Source organism: Myotis myotis, unplaced genomic scaffold (assembly GCF_014108235.1).
Source record: "Myotis myotis isolate mMyoMyo1 unplaced genomic scaffold, mMyoMyo1.p scaffold_m19_p_20, whole genome shotgun sequence".
NCBI classification, from domain to species: domain Eukaryota; kingdom Metazoa; phylum Chordata; class Mammalia; order Chiroptera; family Vespertilionidae; genus Myotis; species Myotis myotis.
The window spans coordinates 17,066,318-17,087,254 of NW_023416325.1; the positions used below are offsets into that span (position 1 = coordinate 17,066,318).

Genomic DNA, 20,937 nt, shown 5'->3' on the forward strand with positions numbered 1-20,937 from the left:
CCGAGCTGTCTCCATGCCCCCCACTTCTCGGGGAAGCGACCTCTGCACCGAGTCTGTGCCCTCAGCCTTCTGCTGCCCCCCCCCCCCCAACCCTCACAGGGAACTCCCTGCTGGACCCTGTAGGCGGGAGGAGCGGGTATCTGTGCTGCACCTGCCTCCCTTCTCCCTGTCACCACTGAGTGCAGGTCCTGCAGAACAGCACTGAGTGTGATGTCACTAAGCCGGGGTGCAGGGGGGGTTAGTGTGCCGAGTCAGGAGCACCAGACCCGGGTCTCCATGAGCGCGTGTTCCCCTGAGGAGTCCGGCCCGCGCTCCTCGGGCCCACCCCGGGCTGCGCCTCACCCCCTGACCCCCCTGTCTCCCCAGCAACCTGCGGCAGATCTTCCAGTCACTGCCACCCTTCATGGACATCCTTCTGCTGCTGCTCTTCTTCATGGTCATTTTCGCCATCCTCGGTGAGCTCCCCGCGCCGGGACCGGGCCATCTCCGAAAGCAAAGGCACCATGGGGGGAAAGCTTACTGACAGCTTTGGAAATTCAGAAAGGTTTTACAAGTGATATAAACAGCCCTAGCTGCGTTGTTCAGTGGTTAGAACGTTGGCCCGCAGAATAAAGGGTCATCGGTTCGAGTCCGGTCAAGGGCATGTACCTGGGTTGTAGGTTACAGGCTTGATCCCCAGATTGGGGTGCATGTGGGAGGCAACCAGTCGATGTGTCTCTCTCATGTCGATGTTTCTCTCTCTGTATCTCCCCCTCCCTTCCACTCTCTTTAGAAATCAATGGAAAAAATATTCTCGGGTGAGGATTAACAAAAAAACAGCAAACAAAAACCAAATGATATAAACACCCAGGGACTCCAATTTAGGAAATGAAGGGTTAGAAATAAAACGGAACCCCCTTGTAGCCTTTCATGACCTCAATTTCCCCCCAGAGGTGCCTGCGTCCTAGGCTTAGCATTGCTACTTGTGTCTGTATAGTTTCACTTTATGCGTATGTTTCCTTAAGCAACACATAGATTCTATTATTGCTTTGCATATTCAAAATAGTTGTGTAAATGGTTACGAAACGTGGTGTCCCCTTCTGCAAGGTGCTCTTTGCTCAGCACTAGGCATGTGACGTTTATTCATGATGGATGCAGATGTCACAGGAGGGTAGTGAATGGGCCCAGATTTATTTATCTGTTCTCTTGTTGGTGGGCATTTCCCACTATCACAAGCCACAGGGCAGTGAACACTCGTGTTTCCTGGCGGACACGTGGAGACTTTCCCTGCAGCACGTGGAGGGTTAGGGTCTGTGCACTTCAGCATCACTAGATATAAGGGCAAGATCACGGCTTTCTGACCCCGAGGAGGCCTTGCCTCTTCCGATGAGGCCGAGGATTAGTGCGGCACCCCATGCAGACACAGGGCTCCGCCAGCGGCGGTCCCGGCACGATGAGGAAGCTGAGGCCCCTCCTCGAGTCCTGGCGTGGCACAGCCAGTGGCCCCTAGTGCTCTGACTCTGTGACCAGCCCCTGCCTCCGTGACTGGTGTGTCCCGAGCTTCTGGCTCCCGTTCCACCTTCCCTCCACCATCTGGATGGCACTTTGTGCTCCAAGGGGGCTGACTTCCCCTGAGGGCAGACTTTTCCCACAGGATTTCAAGGACTCAGGGGAATAGCCCATTCCCAAGGAGGAAGTGAATGCCGTTCCCACCCCGGGACCCTTGGCTGTAGGGAAACAATGGAGTCCCTTCGGAATTATTGCTTGGCCGTCACATTCTCAAAACCAGAGGTCTGGATTCCAAGTCCAGCCTATGCATGAGTTTTGTGTGGTCTGAAAATTTGGAGCCAGCATTTTAAAATCAGATTTTTATACAAAATGACAGATTTCCAACCTTTTTAATACTACACTTGATGGTGCTCGGGCCACATTTCCGAATAGCTGCGGTTACCCAGTGCCCGGTAGCACCTGCTTCCTTTATTTCAGAGCATGTGTTCCCCAGAGTGCGCAGTCCCCACCATTCCCTATTGTCTCCCTCGGCACACTGCTCTCATTTACGTGTATTGGTCCAATCCTTTGACATCTTTTCAATCTCTTTTCTGCTACCTTCCAGGTTTCTACTTGTTCTCCCCTAATCCTTCAGACCCCGTAAGTAATCACCATGTTTTGTCCGTTTCTTCCTTTATGTGAGGCCATTCCCCTCTGACAAGGTGGCTGGGCTGACCCTCTAGCTACATTAGGGAGGGAGGCCTGCCTGGCTTCACATCCCAGCTAACGGCCCTTGAAAGTCCCTATCACCCCGACTTGCGCATTAAGGGGCGTGGTTTCCTATCCTGAGAGTCGTGTTTCCAAGATCAGATTTGGAACATGGGAACGTTTTGGTGGAGGTTACAGTGAAGGAGATCCAAGCTAATGGTGCAAATGTGATTTTCTGGGAGAAACGTCCCAAAGTCACTTGTCTGCTTCTACCAGAAGCGTGGAGCTCAGGAAGGCGGAGTCCTTACTCCAGTTTGCTCATCCCTCAGGGATCCCGTGGGAGGAGGCAGAGTTGGTGGGTGGGGCGGGGCAGGGAGGGCAGGGCGCTCCGGGGGCCCATCGAAGGCTGGCCCAGGCTGCCGTGCGTTCTCGGGCTGGCCAGCATGCCCTTCTGCCTCCTTTCCCGAACAGTACTTCAGCACCCTGGAGAGCAGCATCGTCAGCCTGTTCGTCCTCCTGACCACAGCCAAGTGAGTGTGGGCTCTGCTCTGGCTGCTGCCCTCGGCTCGTGCCCAGCGTCTTCCCAGCCCAGGACATTCCCTGTCTCAGCCCAGACAGTGCTCGGGGCACTGGGAGGAATGGGGGTGGCCTGGTGACTCGGGCCCGTGGGCTGAGAGCCGGGACGGTGGGGTGGGCTGGGGCTGGGAAGGCAGGAAAGAGAGATGTCCTTAGAGAAGACAGAGGCGGGCAGACAGGGCCCCACGGGCAATGCTCTGCAAATGCAGTTTCCCAGACGTGATGATGCCTTCCTACTCCCGGAACCCCTGGTCCTGCGTCTTCTTCATCGTGTACCTCTCCATTGAGCTGTACTTCATCATGAACCTGGTGAGTGACCGTGTCTTGTCTCCGCTGGGGGCAGCCGCCACAGTGCTGGGTGCCGTGGGCATGGAAGAGGAGGCTCCGCATCGGCAGGGGCTGGGGTGCCAGGCTGTAGTCAGGTGTGGTGTGGGGCCAGCGTGGCAGCCTCCCTGGGTTATTCCCGTCATTGCTGCTGATGGTGCTCATGTTGGAGCAAGGCTCCCCCGGGACCTTTTCTTTCTCACCGCAGACGTATCATAACTGTTAAAGCTGGCACCGAGTAAGCAAAGTGGATTAAATGATTTAACACCACAGCCCTGGAGGTCCCATTATGATTCTCAGTGTGCAGATGGGGAAACTGAGGGTCGGGTGGATAGAGTGACAGGCCCACGGCTGCACAGCTCGGGGAGGCCAGGCGAGCTGGTGTGATCCAAGCCCTGCTCTGAACCTCTCGATCCTTTGGCACCCATGTCCTGGAATATCTTGCGTATTTCCACCCCGTTTATCACGAACCACTGGGAATCCCAATACAGGACACACTGTTAGAGGCAGGGGAAGTCCCCGTGCACACTGGGACTCTGGAGGCATTCGAAGAGGCATGGCTGGCCACCAGGCATATTCCTGCCATCAGCCAATCACTGTTAGGCAGGTGCCAAGACCACACGCCAGCACCAGAATTACCAGGGAGAGGCTCTTACTAATCTTGTGTTTTTATGCTCTGAGGAGCATTCTCACACCAGGCATCACAGCCAGGCCTGGGGTAGAAGACACTTGCTCACCCTAGCCAGTTTTGCTCAGTGGATAGAGCATCGGCCCATGGATTGAAGGGTTTTGGGTTTGATTCTGGTCAAGGGCATGTACCTTGATTGCAGGCTTGACCCCCAGCCTCAGGGAGTGCAGAGAGAAACCAATCGATGTTTCTCTCACATTGATGTTTCTCTCTCTATCCCTCTCCCTTCCACTCTCTCTAAAACACAATGGAAAAATATCCGCAGGTGAGGATTAAGTAAAAGAAAAAAATGCTTTCTCAGGAGCAGACATGTGAAATCTAAAAGTGTGAAGTCTTAAAAAGGAATATTTTTTAATCCCTCAAAACCAAAAAGAAATATGTTAGCTGTCTTCATACACATTACAGTTCTTATATACCATCTTTAGTTTAGAATCATAACAATGTATTATGTGTAATTGATTTAATTTGTTGTGAAAATCCGGGGTAGGGGCGTATGTGAACCGCAGCCTGCTGGCCAAAGCCTGCACTTGTGAATAAAGTTTTATTGGTACACAGCCACGCCCATTAGCTTCCGCATCCTCTGTGGCTGATTTTGTGCTGCAACTGCAGAGACCATCTGGCCTTCAGAGCCTGAAATAGTTGTTGTCTGGCTCTTTATGGAAAGGTTTGCTGACCTTTTCTTGACCGAAAGGAAAAAAATTGGAAGGGGGGTAGCATTTGAAGGAGTCGAAAGGACAGGAGAATTTCCCTCAAAATATTTTTGGAAGAAAAAGAAAGTGCTTCCAAAAAGGCTTCTTTCAGATTCGGCTCCCGCCCTCCCTCGCCCTCTGGTGATGCAGGCTGTGCGGTGACCGAGCTGACCTTGGGATTGGGCGGTTCCAGAACGTTGGGCCCTCGAGGAAGGCCTCCTGTTCCCGATTCCTGGGGCCGGTGCACGAAGCTGTGACTCACCAGGACGGGAACGAGGGGGCGAGGGGGAGGCAGCCTCCACCATGATGATGCTCCTCCGAGCTCCGGGGCCAGGAGGGCACAGGCTGGACACAGCCTCCCAGGCCTTCGGCCATTGGCCACCGGCCACCAGACAGCTGATTGGGGCATAGAGCCCAGCAGGCCCTTCCCTGCTTCTCACCTTATAAAACTGCCCCGTCAGGGACGAGCTGTAGGCGAAGTACCCAGGGAAACGTAACAACAATGTTTTCGTGTGTCTGAAGAGAGAAAATTTACAAGTGGCGATACATGGCCTTCCTCTTTGACTTGGAGACAAACTCTGCGAAAGGGTTACCCCAACCCCAACCCCCCCCCCCCGGGTCTGGGGCGTGTGTGGGGGGGGAGAATGCCCTCTGGAGGCAAAGGGTACACTCCCGACCCCTCGAGGTCCTCGAGGTCCCACCGTGCAAGGGAGCCAGGTCTCTGCTCTTCTCTCACAGCTTCTGGCCGTGGTGTTCGACACCTTCAACGACATCGAAAAACGCAAGTTCAAGTCTTTGCTGTTGCATAAGCGAACCGCCATCCAGCACGCGTACCGCCTGCTCATCAGCCAGCGGGTAGGGGGGTGGAGGCCAGGCCGGGAGGGGTTTGGTCCCCAGTTCCCCTCCCTTGCCCTGGGCAGCCCCTAAGCACAGCAGGCCAGCAGCTTTAGAAACAGGAGTCCTTGCCCACTGGGCGTGGCTCAGTGGTTGAGTGTTGATCGTGAACTTGTAGGTCCCCGGTTGGATTCCCCGTCAGGGCACATGCCTGGGTTGTGGGCTGAATCCCCAGTTTCTCTCTCATCGATGTTTCTATCTTTCTGTCCCTCTCCCTTCCTGTCTCTCTTACATCAATAAAAACATATTTTAAAAATAGCCCTAGCCAGTTTGGCTCAGTGTTAGAGCGTCGGCCTTCGGACTCAAGGGTCCATGGTTCGATTCCGGTCAAGGGCACATTCCCGGTTGCTAGCTTGGTTCCCAGTAGAGGGCGTGCAGGAGGCAGCCAATCAATGATTCCCTCTCATCACTGATGTGTCTATCTCTCTCTTCCTCTCTGAAATCAATAATAAAAAGAAAAGAAAAATAAAGCAGGGGTCCCGCCCTTGAGAGGATAAGAAGGAGCCGGGCACCCGGGATCCAAGCCGTGCTGGGCAGCCGGAGTCGTCACCCCCAAGGGAGGAGGCAGTGGGGCTCTGCCTTTGCCTGTGTTGACCTGCCACCCTTCCTCTCGCCCAGAGCCCCGCCGGCATCTCCTACAGGCAGTTTGAAGGCCTGATGCGCTTCTACAAGCCCCGGATGAATGCCTGGGAGCGTTACCTGACTTTCAAGGCCCTGAATCAGAGCAACACCCCTCTGCTCAGGTAAGAGTGCCAGCCTGGTGGGAGCGCTGTGGCCCACGGAGGTATTCAGGGGAGGGAGCTGGAGCGGCCAGGGCACCAGGAGGTGGGTGGGCAAAGAGCCTGTTAGGGCAGTGGTTCTCAACCTTCCTAATGCCGCGACCCTTTAATACAGCTCCTCATGTTGTGGTGACCCCCAACCATAAAATTATTTTCATTGCTACTTCATAACTGTAATTTTGCTACTGTTATGAATCGTCATGTAAATATCTGATATGCAGGATGTATTTTCCTTGTTACACATTGAACATAATTAAAGCATAGTGATTAATCACAAAACAATATGTAATTATATATGTGTTTTCCGATGGTCTTAGGCGACCCCTGTGAAAGGGTCGTTCGACCCCCAAAGGGGTCGCGACCCACAGGTTGAGAACCGCTGTGTTAGAGGCTTTAGTTTTCATCAAGATTCTCTCTGCAAGTGACAAAAGTCCCACCCAAATCTAATTCAGGCTCACTTGACAAAAAACGGAATATATTGGATCATGAAGTAGACTGACGCAGCTGCTCACCTTTGAGCTAAGAATGAGTGGGGTTGTTGCATATGGGCAGGTCCACAGAGGGGTGTTCGCACCCTCACATGTACACACATACACACACATATGCAGGCATGCACACACGCACACACACACCACGGCGCAGCCTCCCAGATTTCCAGGGCAGTCTCGACCTTCTAGATGGCTGCTGACCGAGTTTGAGAAGCAGCAGGCCAGCTGCAGATACGAGCATGAGCACGTTCTGTTTGGGCTGAACTCTCAGCCCATTTGTCCCATTAAGTTCTCTGCTAACGGAGGCTCAGCCCGTCCATGTAAGAGTTATAGTGATTCAGGGGGCCTGAAGCTGTCACTCCGTTAGACTGAGAGGATTACGTATTCACAGGGCCTGGGGGAAGGTGAGAATGCCTGCAGGGAGGTCCCCCCTCCCCCACTTATATGCTGGGACTCCCAGCCGTCCCCTCCCCCTTCCCCTCTTCCCCCTTCAAAGGTGGCCACAGGCAGGCGAGTGACACACGTAAAGCTCAGCGGGAGCGATCTGATTTTGTAAATTTTGTTCTGCCTTTTCCTGTTGCTGTGGCAGCCTGAAGGACTTTTATGATATCTATGAAGTCACTGCCTTGAAGTGGAAGGTAAGACCAGAGAGGGAGCAGGTGGACAGCTCCACGGGGGGATGAGGCCGACAGGCACCCGAGGGCCAGTTCTTTTTTTATTTTTAAAATATATTTCTATTGATTTCAGAGAGGAAGGTGGAGGGAGAGAGAAACATCAGTGATGAGAGAGAATCATGGATCGGCTGCCTCCTGCACACCCCACACTGGGGACCAAGCCCACAACCTGGGCACGTGCCCTGACCGGGAATCGAACCCTGACCTCCTGGTTCATAGGTCGGTGCTCAACCACTGAGCCACTGCAGCCGGGCCGAGGTCCAATTCTTTCCTGGCTGGAACAACACCTCAGTTCTGGGCACTTCAGGGGCCCCAGGTGGCCCGGGGCCTCCCATCTGCCTTTACACGTGTGATACAGTGTCCTGGTCACGCACTGAATCTCGGCCCCATTAGTCACCCTGTGACTTGGGGCCACTTATCTGACTTTGGCCAGGTCGTCGCACCTGGGAAATGGGCTAACAGCAGTTCTGACCTCCAGCTTTTTTCAGGACGATATAAAATAAGGCACGTGCGTGGCCCATGGAAATGATCTGTAGCCATTGGCTGGCCTTATTGTTACTTAGACCCGGAGTGTTCTTCCTGTTCCCCAAGTGAGAGCCTGGTGAGCAGGGAAGGACCGTGGCCTCCTGGCCCCCTGGGTCAGGTTCTCATCCCTGGTCCGAACCCCTCTCTCACGGCCCTGTTTCCTGGGCAGGCGAAGAAGAATCGAGAACACTGGTTCGATGAGCTTCCCCGGACAGCCTTCCTCATCTTCAAAGGTAAGGTTCCCCCTGAAGGTGTGTCGTGGCGGCAGGAGAGTGTGATTCCCCAGCAGGGACATAGTGTTAGGGACCAGGAAGGAAATCGGCAACTTCAAAACCAAACCAAAAGACGTCTGTGGACCATCCAGTTCATTAAAGGAAGGTTACCAAGTCTGATAGCAGAAGACAGTCTCCCACCCAGAAATAACCACTGTGAGTGTTCGGATGTGTTGCTTTCTGACATTGGTTACTTTTTCTGCACATTTTAAAATGGTGGGACTGCAGTATGTGTATTTTGCCCTCTCCCCTGTGACAGGGTGTATACCCAGTGTACGTGATCCCTTGCGCAGTATAAAATTCAACCATTTTACATCCGAGCGCCCGTATTAAACAGTCCCCCCTTCACTTAATGCCAGCTTTGAAGTTGTACGTGGGGGTGTGGGCTCACGGAGTTTCTCGTGTAGAAGGCCCGAAGCCTGGGTCTGGGCCACCATGAACACGAGTAACGATGGGAGAGCCTTGTTTGTGATTTCTCCCACCGCTGGGGCGCTGGGCGCAGCTGTTATCTCATATTCTCTCACGGGTTTCCATTCTGCTGAGATGATAGTGACTCAAGTGGATGAGGAAACCGTCCCAGGCCGAGGCCTGCAGGATTGTGGGTTTCAGCAGTGGCAACAACGCCGTGTTCTGTTCTGTCCCGGCCTGGGTTGCCCAGTCTGTCCCCAGAGCAGCGGTGGTCTGTGCCGCTGTGTTTGGGTGTCTGAGTGTCATTGGCAGAACAGGCCCTTCTGTTTTCTCCCCTGGACATAAATACCCTGGTGGCTTATGTGCAGCACTATGACGTCGGGGAGCGCGTACTTGCACATGAAGACTTCGATGCTAACGTTTCCTCTCTTCCAACAGGAGTTAACATCCTGGTGAAGTCCAAAGCCTTTCAGTATTTAATGTGTAAGTGGGACCCACCCAGCTCTGGGCCCTCTGCTCCCGGGTCTCACTCCCCCAGAGGGTGGGAGGCCGGAGATCGGTCCCGCAGGCGCTGTGTGGACTGCTCATCATAGAAAGTTCCGGGGGACGTCACGTGCCCGGCACCCAGCCAAGGCACTCACCACCCAGTGGCCAGTCTTTCTTGTGCACCTGCGCCCTCACTCGGGCTTGCTATACCCTCTAGGCCCCGAGATTTGGAAGCAAATTCCAGAACCACAGGGTGTGATGGGTGGATAAGTCACTTGGGCCTGTTTTAATCTGTAGGCTCCTCCTCCGTCCCGCTTCTCCCTCTGGCACTGTATAGTTGGAGAACCAGGACTGTTCCTCTTTCCTCTTGTTTGTTTGTGCATACCCCCTGTGACTTATTTCCCGTAATTTTACATCTTGTCACCTCCCCCAATGGGCACCTTTTATCATGGCTTATCCGTCCATGTTTTAAAATCTCTGAATGGGGGGGATATATATATATATATATATATATATCTCTCTGTCTTCATTAAATGATAGCAGACTTTACACACTTTTTTTTGGTTAATAATAAATCCTGGAGACCACGCCACAGTAATATATAGAGATGTCCCCCTTTATTTTTATAGTTGATAGGCCCTCTTTTTTTTTTTTTAATCTTCACCCAAGGATATGTCTTCTTATTGATATTTAGAGAGAATGGAAGGGAGAGAGAGAAAAACATCAATGTGAGAAGCATTGATTGGTTGCCCCTCGTACACACCCAACTGGGGTTCGAACCCACAACCTTCCGATGCACGGGATGGTGCTCCAACCAACTGAGCCACCTGGCCCGGGCGGGATGCACCGTGTCCTGACCGCATCGTAGTTTATTCCACCGGCACCGTCCTGACCACCTGGGTGGGGTCTCATGTTTTGCCGTCACAAGTAGTTCTCGAGCGAGCAGCTTTCTGGGTACCCGGTGCTGTGTGTTTGCCGGTGTTTCGTTGGGAGGGGTACCAGGCGTGTGTTTGCTGGTGTCTCATTGGGATGGGTACCTGGTGTTGTGTTTTTTGCTGGTGTTGTCTTGTTGGGATGGGTTCCTAGCAGTGGGATTGCTCAGCGAAAGGCCAGGTCCATAGGCATTTTGCTAACTGTGCAGTCATTTTAAAAACCAGACATCTCAAGGGAAAAGCAAATTCTTTCAATACTCAAACCCTTTGTGTATTGTCCGTCGTCGATACTGACTTAGAATAGTAGGTTTTACCGGAACATCTTAACTGGTGTCCCTGCAGTGACAGAGAGGGGGCTTTTAGAAATCCGTAGCTGTTTCTGAGCGGAACCAGTTGATTAGCTCATGCGGTAAAAGCACTAAGCGGTCACCTGTCCCATGGGTGTGTGGAGCGGCCCAGAAGTTAACCAGCTGTGACCTGTAGGTTTCCAACAGGCCTGTGCTTCTCTCTCTATTGCAGACTTGGTGGTGGCAGTCAATGGGGTCTGGGTCCTCGCCGAGACCTTCATGCTGAGAGGTGAGCCCGCTGGGGGCCTGGCCCGCCCGTGCGCACGCCTGGCCTGCCTCTTGAGCTGCGGCCTCTCTGTCCTACAGGGGGGAACTTCTTCTCCAAGCACGTGCCCTGGAGTTCCCTCGTCTTTCTCACTAGTAAGTCTCTTGTTTGGACTTGGCTTTGCCACCGGCTTGTCTTAAACACTGGTGGGAGGACGTTCATTGGTTTAGGACCTCATGGCTCTGAAACGGGGAGGCTTCTGGAAGCAGAAACTGGGTCTGATTCCATCCCACCCGTTTCAGACTCTTCCCTGGCTCCTCTGCCCTCCATCTCATCTCCATCCCGAGGTGCTCACATCCCCGGCCAAGCGGGGTCCCTCAGCCACCAGGCCCCACCCTGCAGCCCTCCTGAGCAGTGCCCTGCTCCCGAGTGCCCGTGCCCTTTCTTACCTCAGGCCCTTTGCAGGGTGTTCCTCCGCCTGACCGACATTCCCCTCCTCCTCCTATAACCCTGAGGGCGCTGTGTCATCGCCCACTCACAGTCTCCTCCTGTCTGCACTCTGAGCTCTGTAGGAGGGGGCACTGCACCGTGCTGGTCACTTTTGCACGTCCAGCACCCAGCACAATGCCTGGCACCGAAGAGGTGCAGGCAATACCTGCTGGGCGGACAGAAGGGTGGCTGGGCCATGCCCAGAGAGGGGGAGGGAGTGGAGCACACACTCTCCCGTGGAGCGTGGCTGTCCAGAGGGCGCACAGCCTGAGGGGGAGGCTGGAGACCTCAAGGGTCTCAGAGAGGAAACTGACCAGGCCCGGTGTGGGAGGACACGGCCAACTGCCCGCTCCCGCTCCTGTTCACAGTCTACGGGGTGGAGCTGTTCCTGAAGGTGGCTGGCCTGGGCCCCGTGGAGTACCTGTCCTCCGGCTGGAACCTGTAAGTGACAGCATCTCTGAACCCCGCCTTGTGGGAGCCCCCACCCTCCCCACCCCCACAGGAGGGTGCGCGGCCAGGTCATGGCCTCTCCTGCTGCCTCGCCTGTGGCTCAGACTCCCAGGGCTGGGCTCTGTCTTCCCCTCGGCCACCTAGCCCGACCTCCTGCACACGCCCCCGGGGCCACCACGCCAGCCCCTCCTGCACACGCCCCCGGGGCCACCACGCCAGCCCCTCCTGCACACGCCACGGGGTCCTGAGGCTGGTGGGCTCTTTGTGAGGCCTTTTTAAAAATATATTTTTATTGATTTCAGAGAGGAAGGGAGAGTGGGAGAGAGAGACAGAAACAAACATCCATGATGGGAGAGAGTCATGGGTCGGCTGCCTCCTGCACGCCCCACACGGGGGATCCAGCTGGCAACCCAGGCATGTGGCCTGACCAGAATCAAATCGTGACCTCCTGGTCCGTAGGTCGACGCTCACCCACTGAGCCACACCAGCTGGGCTCTTCCTGAGGCCTCACCCTCCACACCGTCCCCCACACAGCTAAGCCCTTTTCCATAAAACCATGCCGCCCACAGAAGGCAGGCCCACCGCCTCGCCGGGCCCCCCTCCCTGCTCCCCTGCGGCCTCACGAGGTCCCTAGTGGCCGCTTAAAAAGGCCTCCCTGTGAAATCTGGCTACACTCACGAGGCCGGTGAGTGTGAAAGAAGTCAGCCCGGGTCCCGTGCAGACCTGTAAGAAGGCCCTCGGCCTTGGTCAGGGCTCGCTGGCCTCCAGGTGGGGTCCCCTTGCCAGCCCTGACCCTTCACTCGGTGACCTCGCCAGGGCAGGCAGTCACCAGGATAGCCAGTGTCTGCCCTTAGGCCAGTGCAGGACCCTCCGGTCAGGGGGTGCTGGGTGTTTGTGACCCCCCAGGCGTGTGCTGTGATGGTACCTGGCCACGCCGACCTCAGACACCCAGGGTGGCAGGACGCTGTGTCCCACCTGCCGGCCACGGGCCTCCGCGGGGCACACTTGCTTTCGCTGTGGTTGGCACGTGGGCTCCTTGGAAGGGCGAGCTGAGCCGGGGCCGGACGCCAGCCGTGGTGGGGAGGCCGGCTGGGCCCAGACCCCTCTCCCTCTCCCCCCCGAGGTTCGACTTCTCCGTCACAGCCTTCGCCTTCCTGGGACTGCTGGCGCTGGCCTTCAACATGGAGCCCTTCTACTTCATAGTCGTCCTGCGTCCGCTCCAGCTGCTGAGGTGACGGGCAGGGCTGGGGTTGGGACAGGCGGGCAGGGAGGGCGGGGAGAGCCTGAGAAGACTCACGAGCTACGGGGGGGGGGGGGGGGGGGGGGGGGGTTGGGCCTGAGCCCCAGGGCACGTCTCCTCTCCATACATCACCAGGACCGGCCCCTGGCACTGTCGGGGGAGGCAGGGCTTGGGTGGGCGTGGCCTGTGGCGCTGGCTGCTGTGGCCACAGAAACATGGGCTCAACCGTCTTCAGCCAGAAGGCACTGCCCTGAGGTCCAAAGGGGCTTTTGAGGGCCCCTTGCTTGTCGGGAACAGCCTCCTGTCGGGAAAAGCCCTCGCTCGGCCTCGCCCCTCCCAGCTGGGGGTGAGCCCTTTGCATCTTCAGGAGCCTGGCTTCCTCTTGACTACCAGCTGCGATCCCACACACGTCCACCCTCCTGCCCTGTCCACCTTGGGAGGAGAGGTGGAGGTTGGGGTCCGGGGTGGCATCTCTCTGTAGCAGAACCTGCTGCTATGCCCGGTTGTGGTGGCCAGGCCGATGCCAGCTCCTCTCCCGGCCACCACCGCCCTTTCCTCTCCCCCCTGAGCCAGGCCCTGGCCTCCCTGCAGCCTGGGCTCTGCTCCCTTCTCTCTCGTGTGCCTCCCTGGGTTGAGCAGGGCCTCGCCCGCCCTGAGCCGCCGGACTGCGTTTATAAACTGTGAACAGCCACGCTGCCCCCTCTCACCGAGGAAGACGCTGACCACAGCACGGCTCTGGGTCCCGGCAGGGACAGGCCTGTCCGGCCCCGTGTCCTGAGGGAGGGCCCTGGGCCTGCCTTCCACCTGGTGCTGTAGGGGGGGGGGCTGCGGCCGCGCCCATGTCAGGCCGTGACCCACCTCCTTCCTTGCTCAGGCTGTTCAAACTGAAAAAGCGCTACCGCAACGTGCTGGACACCATGTTTGAGCTGCTGCCCCGGATGGCCAGGTACTGCCCTGCCCGGGCCCAGGGCCAGCCTCCTGCGGCTTGTGCCCCCTGGGGGTGGGCAGTGGGCGGGAGAGGGGGGAGAGGAGTCCCGGAAAGGACGGATCGAGGGTCTGCGGGCTCTCCGAGGCGGCTGACCTCTGACAGCACAGGCCTCCCTGGCCCCACTCCCCTCCGCTGACCTGTGAGACGTTAGTGGGGCGGGCAGGGAGCTGTCCCTCACTCACCACCTGTGTCTGTTCACAGGTAAGGGGTCACCTGTGAGTCCACCTTCACAGGTAAGGGGTGAATCTCCGCTCAGGGGCATCTGTTCAGAGTCCTCCTTCGAGCCGTGTTTTAGCCCAGACCCGAGTCACGAGGCCCCTTCCCTGCAGGCACTTCCCAGGCGGAGAACCTGGCTGGGGGCAGGCCTCCCCCACCCGCTCCGTGGGTCAGGCGGGCTCTTGGCCGGCCCGCCGTCACTGTCTGCCCCTCCCACAGCCTGGCCCTCACCCTGCTCATCTTCTACTACTCCTTCGCCATCGTGGGCATGGAGTTCTTCTGCGGGATCCTCTACCCCAACTGCTGCAAGTGAGTACCCGCGGGGCCTCGCCTGGCCTAGGGCTCCTGGAATCGATCCCCTGGCGTTGCTTCCAGGGCTCAGGTCAGTCAGTAGCTAAGGGAGGGACCCGGAAGCAGTCATCTCTGCGGTGAGGGCATCTGAGCAGTTTCCCTGTCCCCAGGCCTCCATCAGCTGGCCCGTGGGGCCGAGGGCTGCAGGCCTCGCGAGAACCAGGTGTGGCCTGATCCCATGGCTTACTTCCACGTCTCTCCAGAGGCGGCCGGTTAGGATAAGACAGATGGACACCCGTAGGAAGGTCTGTGGGGACGGAGTGGGGAGCCTGCCCCCCGTGACCTCTCGCTCCCTCCTCCCAGCCACCAGGATGACAGCAGTGTCCTCTTTAATACTGAGTCCTTCTGGCCTGGAGGCCGAGAGAGAGACACTTTCGGAGACGCTGGTGGCTGCTGAGTCAGGCTGAGCTGGGAGCGGGTCACAGGCCTTCCCAGGCACAGGGCCACTGCTTAAAAGTGCAGGTTCCAGGGCCGCCCTGCCAGTCGGGTGCAGTGGGTGCCTGGCAAGAGGCTCAGACTTGCAGAAACATCACATGGATTTTAACTGATGAGCCATCGAGGATTTAAATAAAAGCAGCCAGTCAGCTCTCAGAACAGAGGCAGCCACCTCGGAGAAGCCCCGGCCGGGGCCGGAGCCCTGAGAGGCCCTTTCCCCTCCCTGGTGCGGCCCTCACCTGCCGCGGCAAACCCAGGGGGCCCTCCCAGCAGTGTCTCAGGGCGGCTCGGAGGGAGGGAGGACGCCCAGCCGGCAGCAGAGTAATGCCCAGTGGAGGCGGGTAAGGGGTGGGGGGCTGGAGGCAGCGAGAGCAGAGAGACGGGGTTGCTGGGCAGGAAATGGGCCAGGACAGTGCTCCCTGCTCAGACCTTGGTTTCCTTAAACACTCTGTCCTGTTGGGGGGACCCGCTGTGTTGTGACGGTCCCTCCTGCCGTCTCCCCGGCAGCACCAGCACCGTGGCGGACGCCTACCGCTGGCGCAACCGCACGGTGGGCAACAGGACGGTCGTGGAGGACGGCTACTACTATCTCAACAACTTCGACAACATCCTGAACAGCTTCGGTGAGTGCGGAGAGCCCAGGGGGCACTCCCTGGCCGTAGCCCCGCACGTCCCAGAGGCCGGGGAGCAGGGCTGTCTGCGACCTCTCCCTCCCTGGCTGTTGGCCCCACTGTCTCGGGTCCCTTCTGGCCCAGACAGCGTGTGAGAGCCCAGGCTTAGGGTGCGGGCCAGGCCGGGCCGGCTCATGCAGCCGCCAGGTTTACTCCTTTGCCGATACCTTAGTGTCGGGACTGAAGAGCTTCGTGCTTTGCGGGGGAGGGTGAGGGGGGTGTTCAGCCTGATGCTAGGGCAGCACCCCCTCACCCGCCACAGTGCCCTTCATGGTTCAGGGGCCCACACAGCTCTGCTCCGGGTTCTGTGGAGGGGATGGGGGTGGGGAGGAGGGTGGAGAGGAGGAGGGAGATGATGGGGAGGGGGAGTAGAGGATGCGGACGGGCAGGCCTGACACAGCTTCTCGAGGACGGGGAGAGCCTCATGGATCCCCAGATCTGCACCGAGGAAGGTCTGTGTGCTCTTTCCCCACCCCAAGCCCTGGTCCATCCCAGGCTGCAGGCAAAGGGCACCCCCTGCTGGGGACAGGCAAGGTGGCAGCACTGCCTGTGGGCGGCGCTTGGGGAGGCCCAGGCTGGCGATGGGGATGCCTCATTTCGGCGTCTGGTGCCGGGACCTCTGACTGAAATGGTGGGTCTGATCGTGCCTTCCCCCTTCCCTTTGGCAGTGACCTTGTTCGAGCTCACAGTTGTCAACAACTGGTACATCATCATGGTAAGGACCTTGGCCAGCTCCTGGGAGCGCCTTCCCCTCACCCTCTGGGGCCAGCTCTGCGTCTCCCTTCACCCAGTGTGGGGTCCCTGCCCTTCCCAAGGCCTGCGGGGGGTGGTGTCTTGGGCCACAGGGCCAGCGTTCTGCGGGAGGCCACCGCGGGGGCCCAGGAGCACTCCTTGGCTGGACATGGCCTTCGTCCCAGCTCCACACCCCCCAGCAGCCAGGGGATGCACAGCCTGTCCTCCCACCCACCGGGGAGACTTTCCAGTCTAGGAGCTGTGGCGGGGTTTCCTTCCCTGAACTCTTCCAAGTGCCACCCCACTCGGGGCAGGCTCAGCCCTGGGGACCATCCAGGCCTGTGGGGCAGAGGAATTTTAGACCCGGGGACCTGTGTCTTCCTTAACCGGGGGGCGGGGGGTCTGTAAAGAGCCTGGCAGTGCCAGGCCACAGGAAGCCTGAGTGGACAGCCCCCCGGCGCCCGCTCACTGTCTCCTCTGCCTCCAGGAAGGCGTCACCTCTCAGACCTCCCACTGGAGCCGCCTCTACTTCATGACCTTCTACATCGTGACCATGGTTAGTCTGCGCCCGGACGTGCGTCCCCCATCACCCGGGGCTCCAGCCGCCCTGCCCATTGGGCGGCAGCCCGGGGAGGACGGCCGGGATGCGTCCACGCGGCTCTGCTGGGCGGGGGGCCAAAGCAGCGCCCACCCCATCCTTTCTCTGCCCCCCCTGCCGGCCAGGTGGTGATGACCATCATCGTGGCCTTCATCCTCGAGGCCTTTGTCTTCCGAATGAACTTCAGCCGCAAGAACCAGGACTCGGAAGGTCTGTGCCAGGGGCGGGAGCCTTCGCTGCCTGCTGCTTGGCTGTCTGTCTGCCCGGCAGTTCAGCTTATGTAGGTGGCTCGTCTCTCTAGACCTGTCACTGCCATTGATGTCCAGATACTCACTGACAGACACATGCTCTCGATCTCATTTTTCAAAGAAAAACAATACACATCACAGCGTAAGAAAAATCCCACACCAGAGACAGGCTTCTGGTATACACCGCCGGCCGGCCCACTGTCCCCCATCTCCTGTCCCCCAGGCTGCTCACTCCTAGCCTCCTCCTCTCAGCCACTGTCTCCAGCTTCTAAACTCCACACCGCGTTCCTGGGCTTTCCGGGCGGGAACCCTGCAGCCTGCGGAGCCGTCGCTCTCCTGCACTGGGAGGTCCCGGCTCCTAATCCCCTTGCGCCTCCAGGTGGCGCAGATCTCTGCAGACTGACCCCCCATCCTTCCCAGACTCTCCCTCAAAAGGGCCACATACCTGTTACTACTTGTTTCCAAGTCTCTATCCTATCAGGCTGTCTGACCCTTTTTTAAAACACGTTGTTTTTAAATAGATTTTTAGTGAGAAAGGAAGGGAGAAGGGGAGAGAGAGAGAAACATCAGTGAGAGAGAGACATCGCTCGGCTGCCTCCTGCACACCCGGGCACGTGCCTTCACTGGGAATCGCATTGGAGACCTTGTGGTTCCTGGGTCCAGGCCCAACCACTGAGCCACACCGGCCGGCTGACCCTTCTCTTTCTGCTTGGAGGCTGCCTCCAAAACCCTCTGTCCCCTGTGAGCTGCTGGCCTGACCATCAATCCGCACACCCACAGCAGAGCCACAGTGGGGGCTGGGGGACAGGAGAGGGACCTTAGGACCCTGGTAGGGACAGCGGGGAGGAGGCCCCTGAGCCCAGGTCCCTTCCCCACTGCAGTTGACGGTGGCATCACTGTGGAGAAGGAACTGTCCAAGGACGAGCTGCTCGCCGTCCTCAAGCTGTCCCGGGAGGCGCGGGGCGCGGCGGCGGACATCCCCCGGCTGCTCAAGGTCCTCTCCCAGATGGAGAGAAACGAGGTGAGGATAGCGCCCCGTCCCGGCAGGAAACCAGGCTGGGAAGAGGGCGCTATAGCCAAGTGGAGTCCCACCCCCACCGTCCAGCCCCTCAAGGTTTGGTGACACTTTTGGGTGGCATCGTAGTAAAAGCCAGGGGAGCGGGCAAGGCCTGTGCGGGGGGAGGGGTGGGTGCCCGGGCCTGGCACGGTGGGGCCTGCAGCCTCTGCTCGTCCACAGCAAGGCACCGTGGTGTTCCTGGGGCGGAGATCCAGGACCAAGAGTGACCTGAGCCTGAAGATGTACCAGGAGGAGATCCGGGTAGGAGCGCCCGCCCCGCCGCCCAGGGGCACGGGGCCTCTCCCAGGCCCAGCCTCACAGACCATAGGAGTAAGGCCTGCTGTGCCCAGCGGGTCTCTGCGTGTTTTTTTTTACTGTTTGGGTTTTTTCTAATTTAAGAGAAGGGAGAAGCCAATTTTGTTTTGTGTTTTTTTACAAACTCTCCCCATCTTCCCACACTGCCAGCTGAGGCAAACATCTTACCCAGCACCACGTGGCCGGCACGCTGCGTCCGGGACAGAGCCGCTGGCTGCCTCCCCTGGGCGTCTCCCCTCCCCCCCGGGGGTCCCGGAGGGTCTCCCTCCCAGCAGCTGCCTTGTTTCCTGGCGTTCTCACAGCGGGAACCCAGTCGTTACCGTTGCGGTGCTCACGCCCGAAACTGGGAGGCTGCAGGGCACTGGGTGGTGCGGAGGGGACCAGCGGGAGCTCTGGTGCCGGAGCCCTGGGCTGGATTGCTGGCTCTGTGCCGCGGGCAGGTGGGCCCTTTCTCATCTGTGAGCGGTGACGGCACGGAGCCCGCGCTCGGGTCTGCCCTCCACCCCCGGCCTCGGTTTCCCCTCCGTGAGACGAGGGGGCACAGAGCTCGGCCCTCGTGGTGTTTTTTAAGCTCTAAGTTCTGTGGTTCAGATTTAAACACACGGCGTGTTTTTTAATTCCTTAATCACCGGAATACCTGTCCCTGAAAATGTCACACGATGGCCTGAGGCAGGTGAGCTGTTCAATTTCCTCAAACTGCTTTCACAGCAGCGCTGCCGGGAGCTGGAAGAGGCCCTGGCAGCCCACTCCTCCATCCTGGGTGGTCCCCCAGCCCCGAGGCTGGAAGGATGCCGCCCACTCAGCGCCCACCCATCTGCCCTGTGCCCTAGGAGTGGTACGAGGAACACACCCGCAAGCAGGAGCAGCAGCAGTCCGACGGCAGCGGTGCCCCCGCCACCCAGCAGCCCCCAGGCGGCCGCCAGCGCTCGCAGACCATCACCTAAGCCAGCTCACTCCCGAAAGCCATCTCTTCTATGCAATAACACAATAGCGTTATTTTACTACGATGTATCGAAGTAATGTGTATATACACATATGCACATGTCCATATATATGCACATATTTATAGAGACAGCGGAAAAGACAGGCAGACAAGGTGGGGTTTGGTTTGTAACCTCACCCTGTTTTCCTGAACTCCAGAAGCCAGTTTGCTCTGGGGCGCGGCCAGGCAGAAAGCGCTGGAAGGAAGGCCCTTCCCCAGGAACGCGGCTGGAATGGACTCTGCCCTCACGGGGGCCGGCCCTCCCCAGGCCACACTCACACCCACGTCTTCCTGACGCCTTCAGGCTCACGTCCCAGCTGACAGCTTCCCCATTAACTTCCGCTGCGGCCTCGTCACGGGTTTCTGTCTTGCTTTAGGGACAAAACCACTTACGAAGGAGAAAACCCACATCCTCGGGTGTGTATTTCTCTGTGATAATGGAATAGGACGGTCCTTCGGGGACCTGTGCCCATGACCTAATGGAAAGTGGAATCGGTGTGACTGTACCATGTGGTCAGGTCTCAGTGGTCAGGTCTCGGCCGGTGCTGGCCGGCAAGTGCCTGGCGCGTCTCGAGTCCTGGCTCTAAGCCTTCTGTCCCACCCCCCTTTTGGTCAGGTTTCAACTCTGGTTGCTGAAAATCCTAACAGCCTCGGCTGGAATCCAGGCCCAGCACGGAAGGGGGACGGGGGTGGGGAGCAAGGGTGAGGCTGAGGGCTACACCCAGACCCATCCCGGCAACAGCTTTCTCCACTGAGCCCCTCCCCCTGCTTGTATGGGCTGTCCAGGCAGAAAGATGTGCAGGTTCCTCAGGATTCTGCTCAAGCCCTTCACACTGTGCATTAGCTCTGCTACTGGGCACCAGGGCCTCACCGGGAGGCGTGGCTGGTGCCGAAGCAGGTGTGAGTGAACCCATGGCGCCCCGAGTCCCCCTGGTGCCTGGGGAGCTGAGGTCAGAGTGGGTGGGGTGCCTCGGTGCTCGAATCGGAAGCAGGCTGTTGGGGTTGGCAGCCCCAGTGAGGGCACAGCAGGGTCAGAGGAGGGAGCTTGGAGGCAAAGGGGTGCAGGGGTAGGGGGGCAGGGGCGGCCCCTGCTCTCAGCTGCCTCCACAGCCTCCTGTGGCTTAGGAGGGCGGGTGGGCTGAGGTTCCCAGCAGGGCAGGCCTGACCCCGGGTACAGTACCCAGCACCCTCTCCAAGGCCCAGCTGATCCCTGTAACCCACAGTGCGCAGCTCTGCCCCTCCCGGGAGAGGAGTGGGCATTTTCGTTAAAGCACAGCCCTTTGGGGACACCAGGAAGCCACTGGGATCCCCACAGGGGGCAGGAGGCTGGCAGCCTGTCAGGGGCCATCGGGCAGCTGGGCACCGGGCCAGGACCTCTCCACCTCCCGAGAGGAAACTTATTTGCACAACTGGGTGCCTTGTAGCTTTTGTACTGAAACGGGCATTTCGGAAGCAGGAGGGCTCCACCTGAGCCTCGGGCCTCACCCTAACCCCTTCCTCTGCCCACAGGGGCCCTGCGGCCCACAGTGAGGGCTGGCACAGGAGGGCAGGGTCTAGTCTAGACCTGCTTAGTGCAGTCACTGGTCGGCGCCTGTCCCAGGGTCTCCATGGCCTGGTCAAGTTGGTCCTCAAACCTGCGCACGGGCACAGGGAGTAGGAGTCCCAGGGCTGTGAGCTCTGCGGGACCCGGGACATCACCAGCC

The 20,937-nt window shown here is 58.4% G+C and overlaps 1 protein-coding gene and 1 long non-coding RNA gene across 4 annotated transcripts in view; one reads left to right on the top strand and one right to left on the bottom strand.

The window, feature by feature from the left end:
• Positions 1-19,254, top strand: part of TPCN1 (two pore segment channel 1) — a 52,007-nt gene extending 32,753 nt beyond the window's left edge. For all 3 annotated transcript variants that reach the window (XM_036353263.1, XM_036353264.1, XM_036353262.1), the window contains 22 exons: positions 367-455; positions 2,093-2,127; positions 2,647-2,705; positions 2,961-3,060; positions 5,191-5,307; positions 5,965-6,089; positions 7,203-7,251; positions 7,982-8,045; positions 8,931-8,975; positions 10,430-10,486; positions 10,564-10,617; positions 11,320-11,392; positions 12,525-12,632; positions 13,516-13,587; positions 14,065-14,154; positions 15,139-15,254; positions 15,971-16,017; positions 16,522-16,590; positions 16,758-16,842; positions 17,762-17,901; positions 18,118-18,198; positions 19,083-19,254. In XM_036353263.1, the coding sequence (XP_036209156.1) occupies positions 367-455; positions 2,093-2,127; positions 2,647-2,705; positions 2,961-3,060; positions 5,191-5,307; positions 5,965-6,089; positions 7,203-7,251; positions 7,982-8,045; positions 8,931-8,975; positions 10,430-10,486; positions 10,564-10,617; positions 11,320-11,392; positions 12,525-12,632; positions 13,516-13,587; positions 14,065-14,154; positions 15,139-15,254; positions 15,971-16,017; positions 16,522-16,590; positions 16,758-16,842; positions 17,762-17,901; positions 18,118-18,198; positions 19,083-19,196 (1,789 nt within the window). In that variant the 3' untranslated portion in view covers positions 19,197-19,254. The remainder of the gene's footprint in view (positions 1-366; positions 456-2,092; positions 2,128-2,646; positions 2,706-2,960; positions 3,061-5,190; positions 5,308-5,964; positions 6,090-7,202; positions 7,252-7,981; positions 8,046-8,930; positions 8,976-10,429; positions 10,487-10,563; positions 10,618-11,319; positions 11,393-12,524; positions 12,633-13,515; positions 13,588-14,064; positions 14,155-15,138; positions 15,255-15,970; positions 16,018-16,521; positions 16,591-16,757; positions 16,843-17,761; positions 17,902-18,117; positions 18,199-19,082) is intronic.
• Positions 6,431-12,683, bottom strand: LOC118678127. The gene is made up of 3 exons (XR_004974754.1): positions 12,377-12,683; positions 10,341-11,390; positions 6,431-10,246 (listed from the first exon to the last, which is right to left on the bottom strand). It is a non-coding gene; the product is annotated as an uncharacterized LOC118678127 (long non-coding RNA).
• Positions 19,255-20,937: the final 1,683 nt, after the last annotated feature.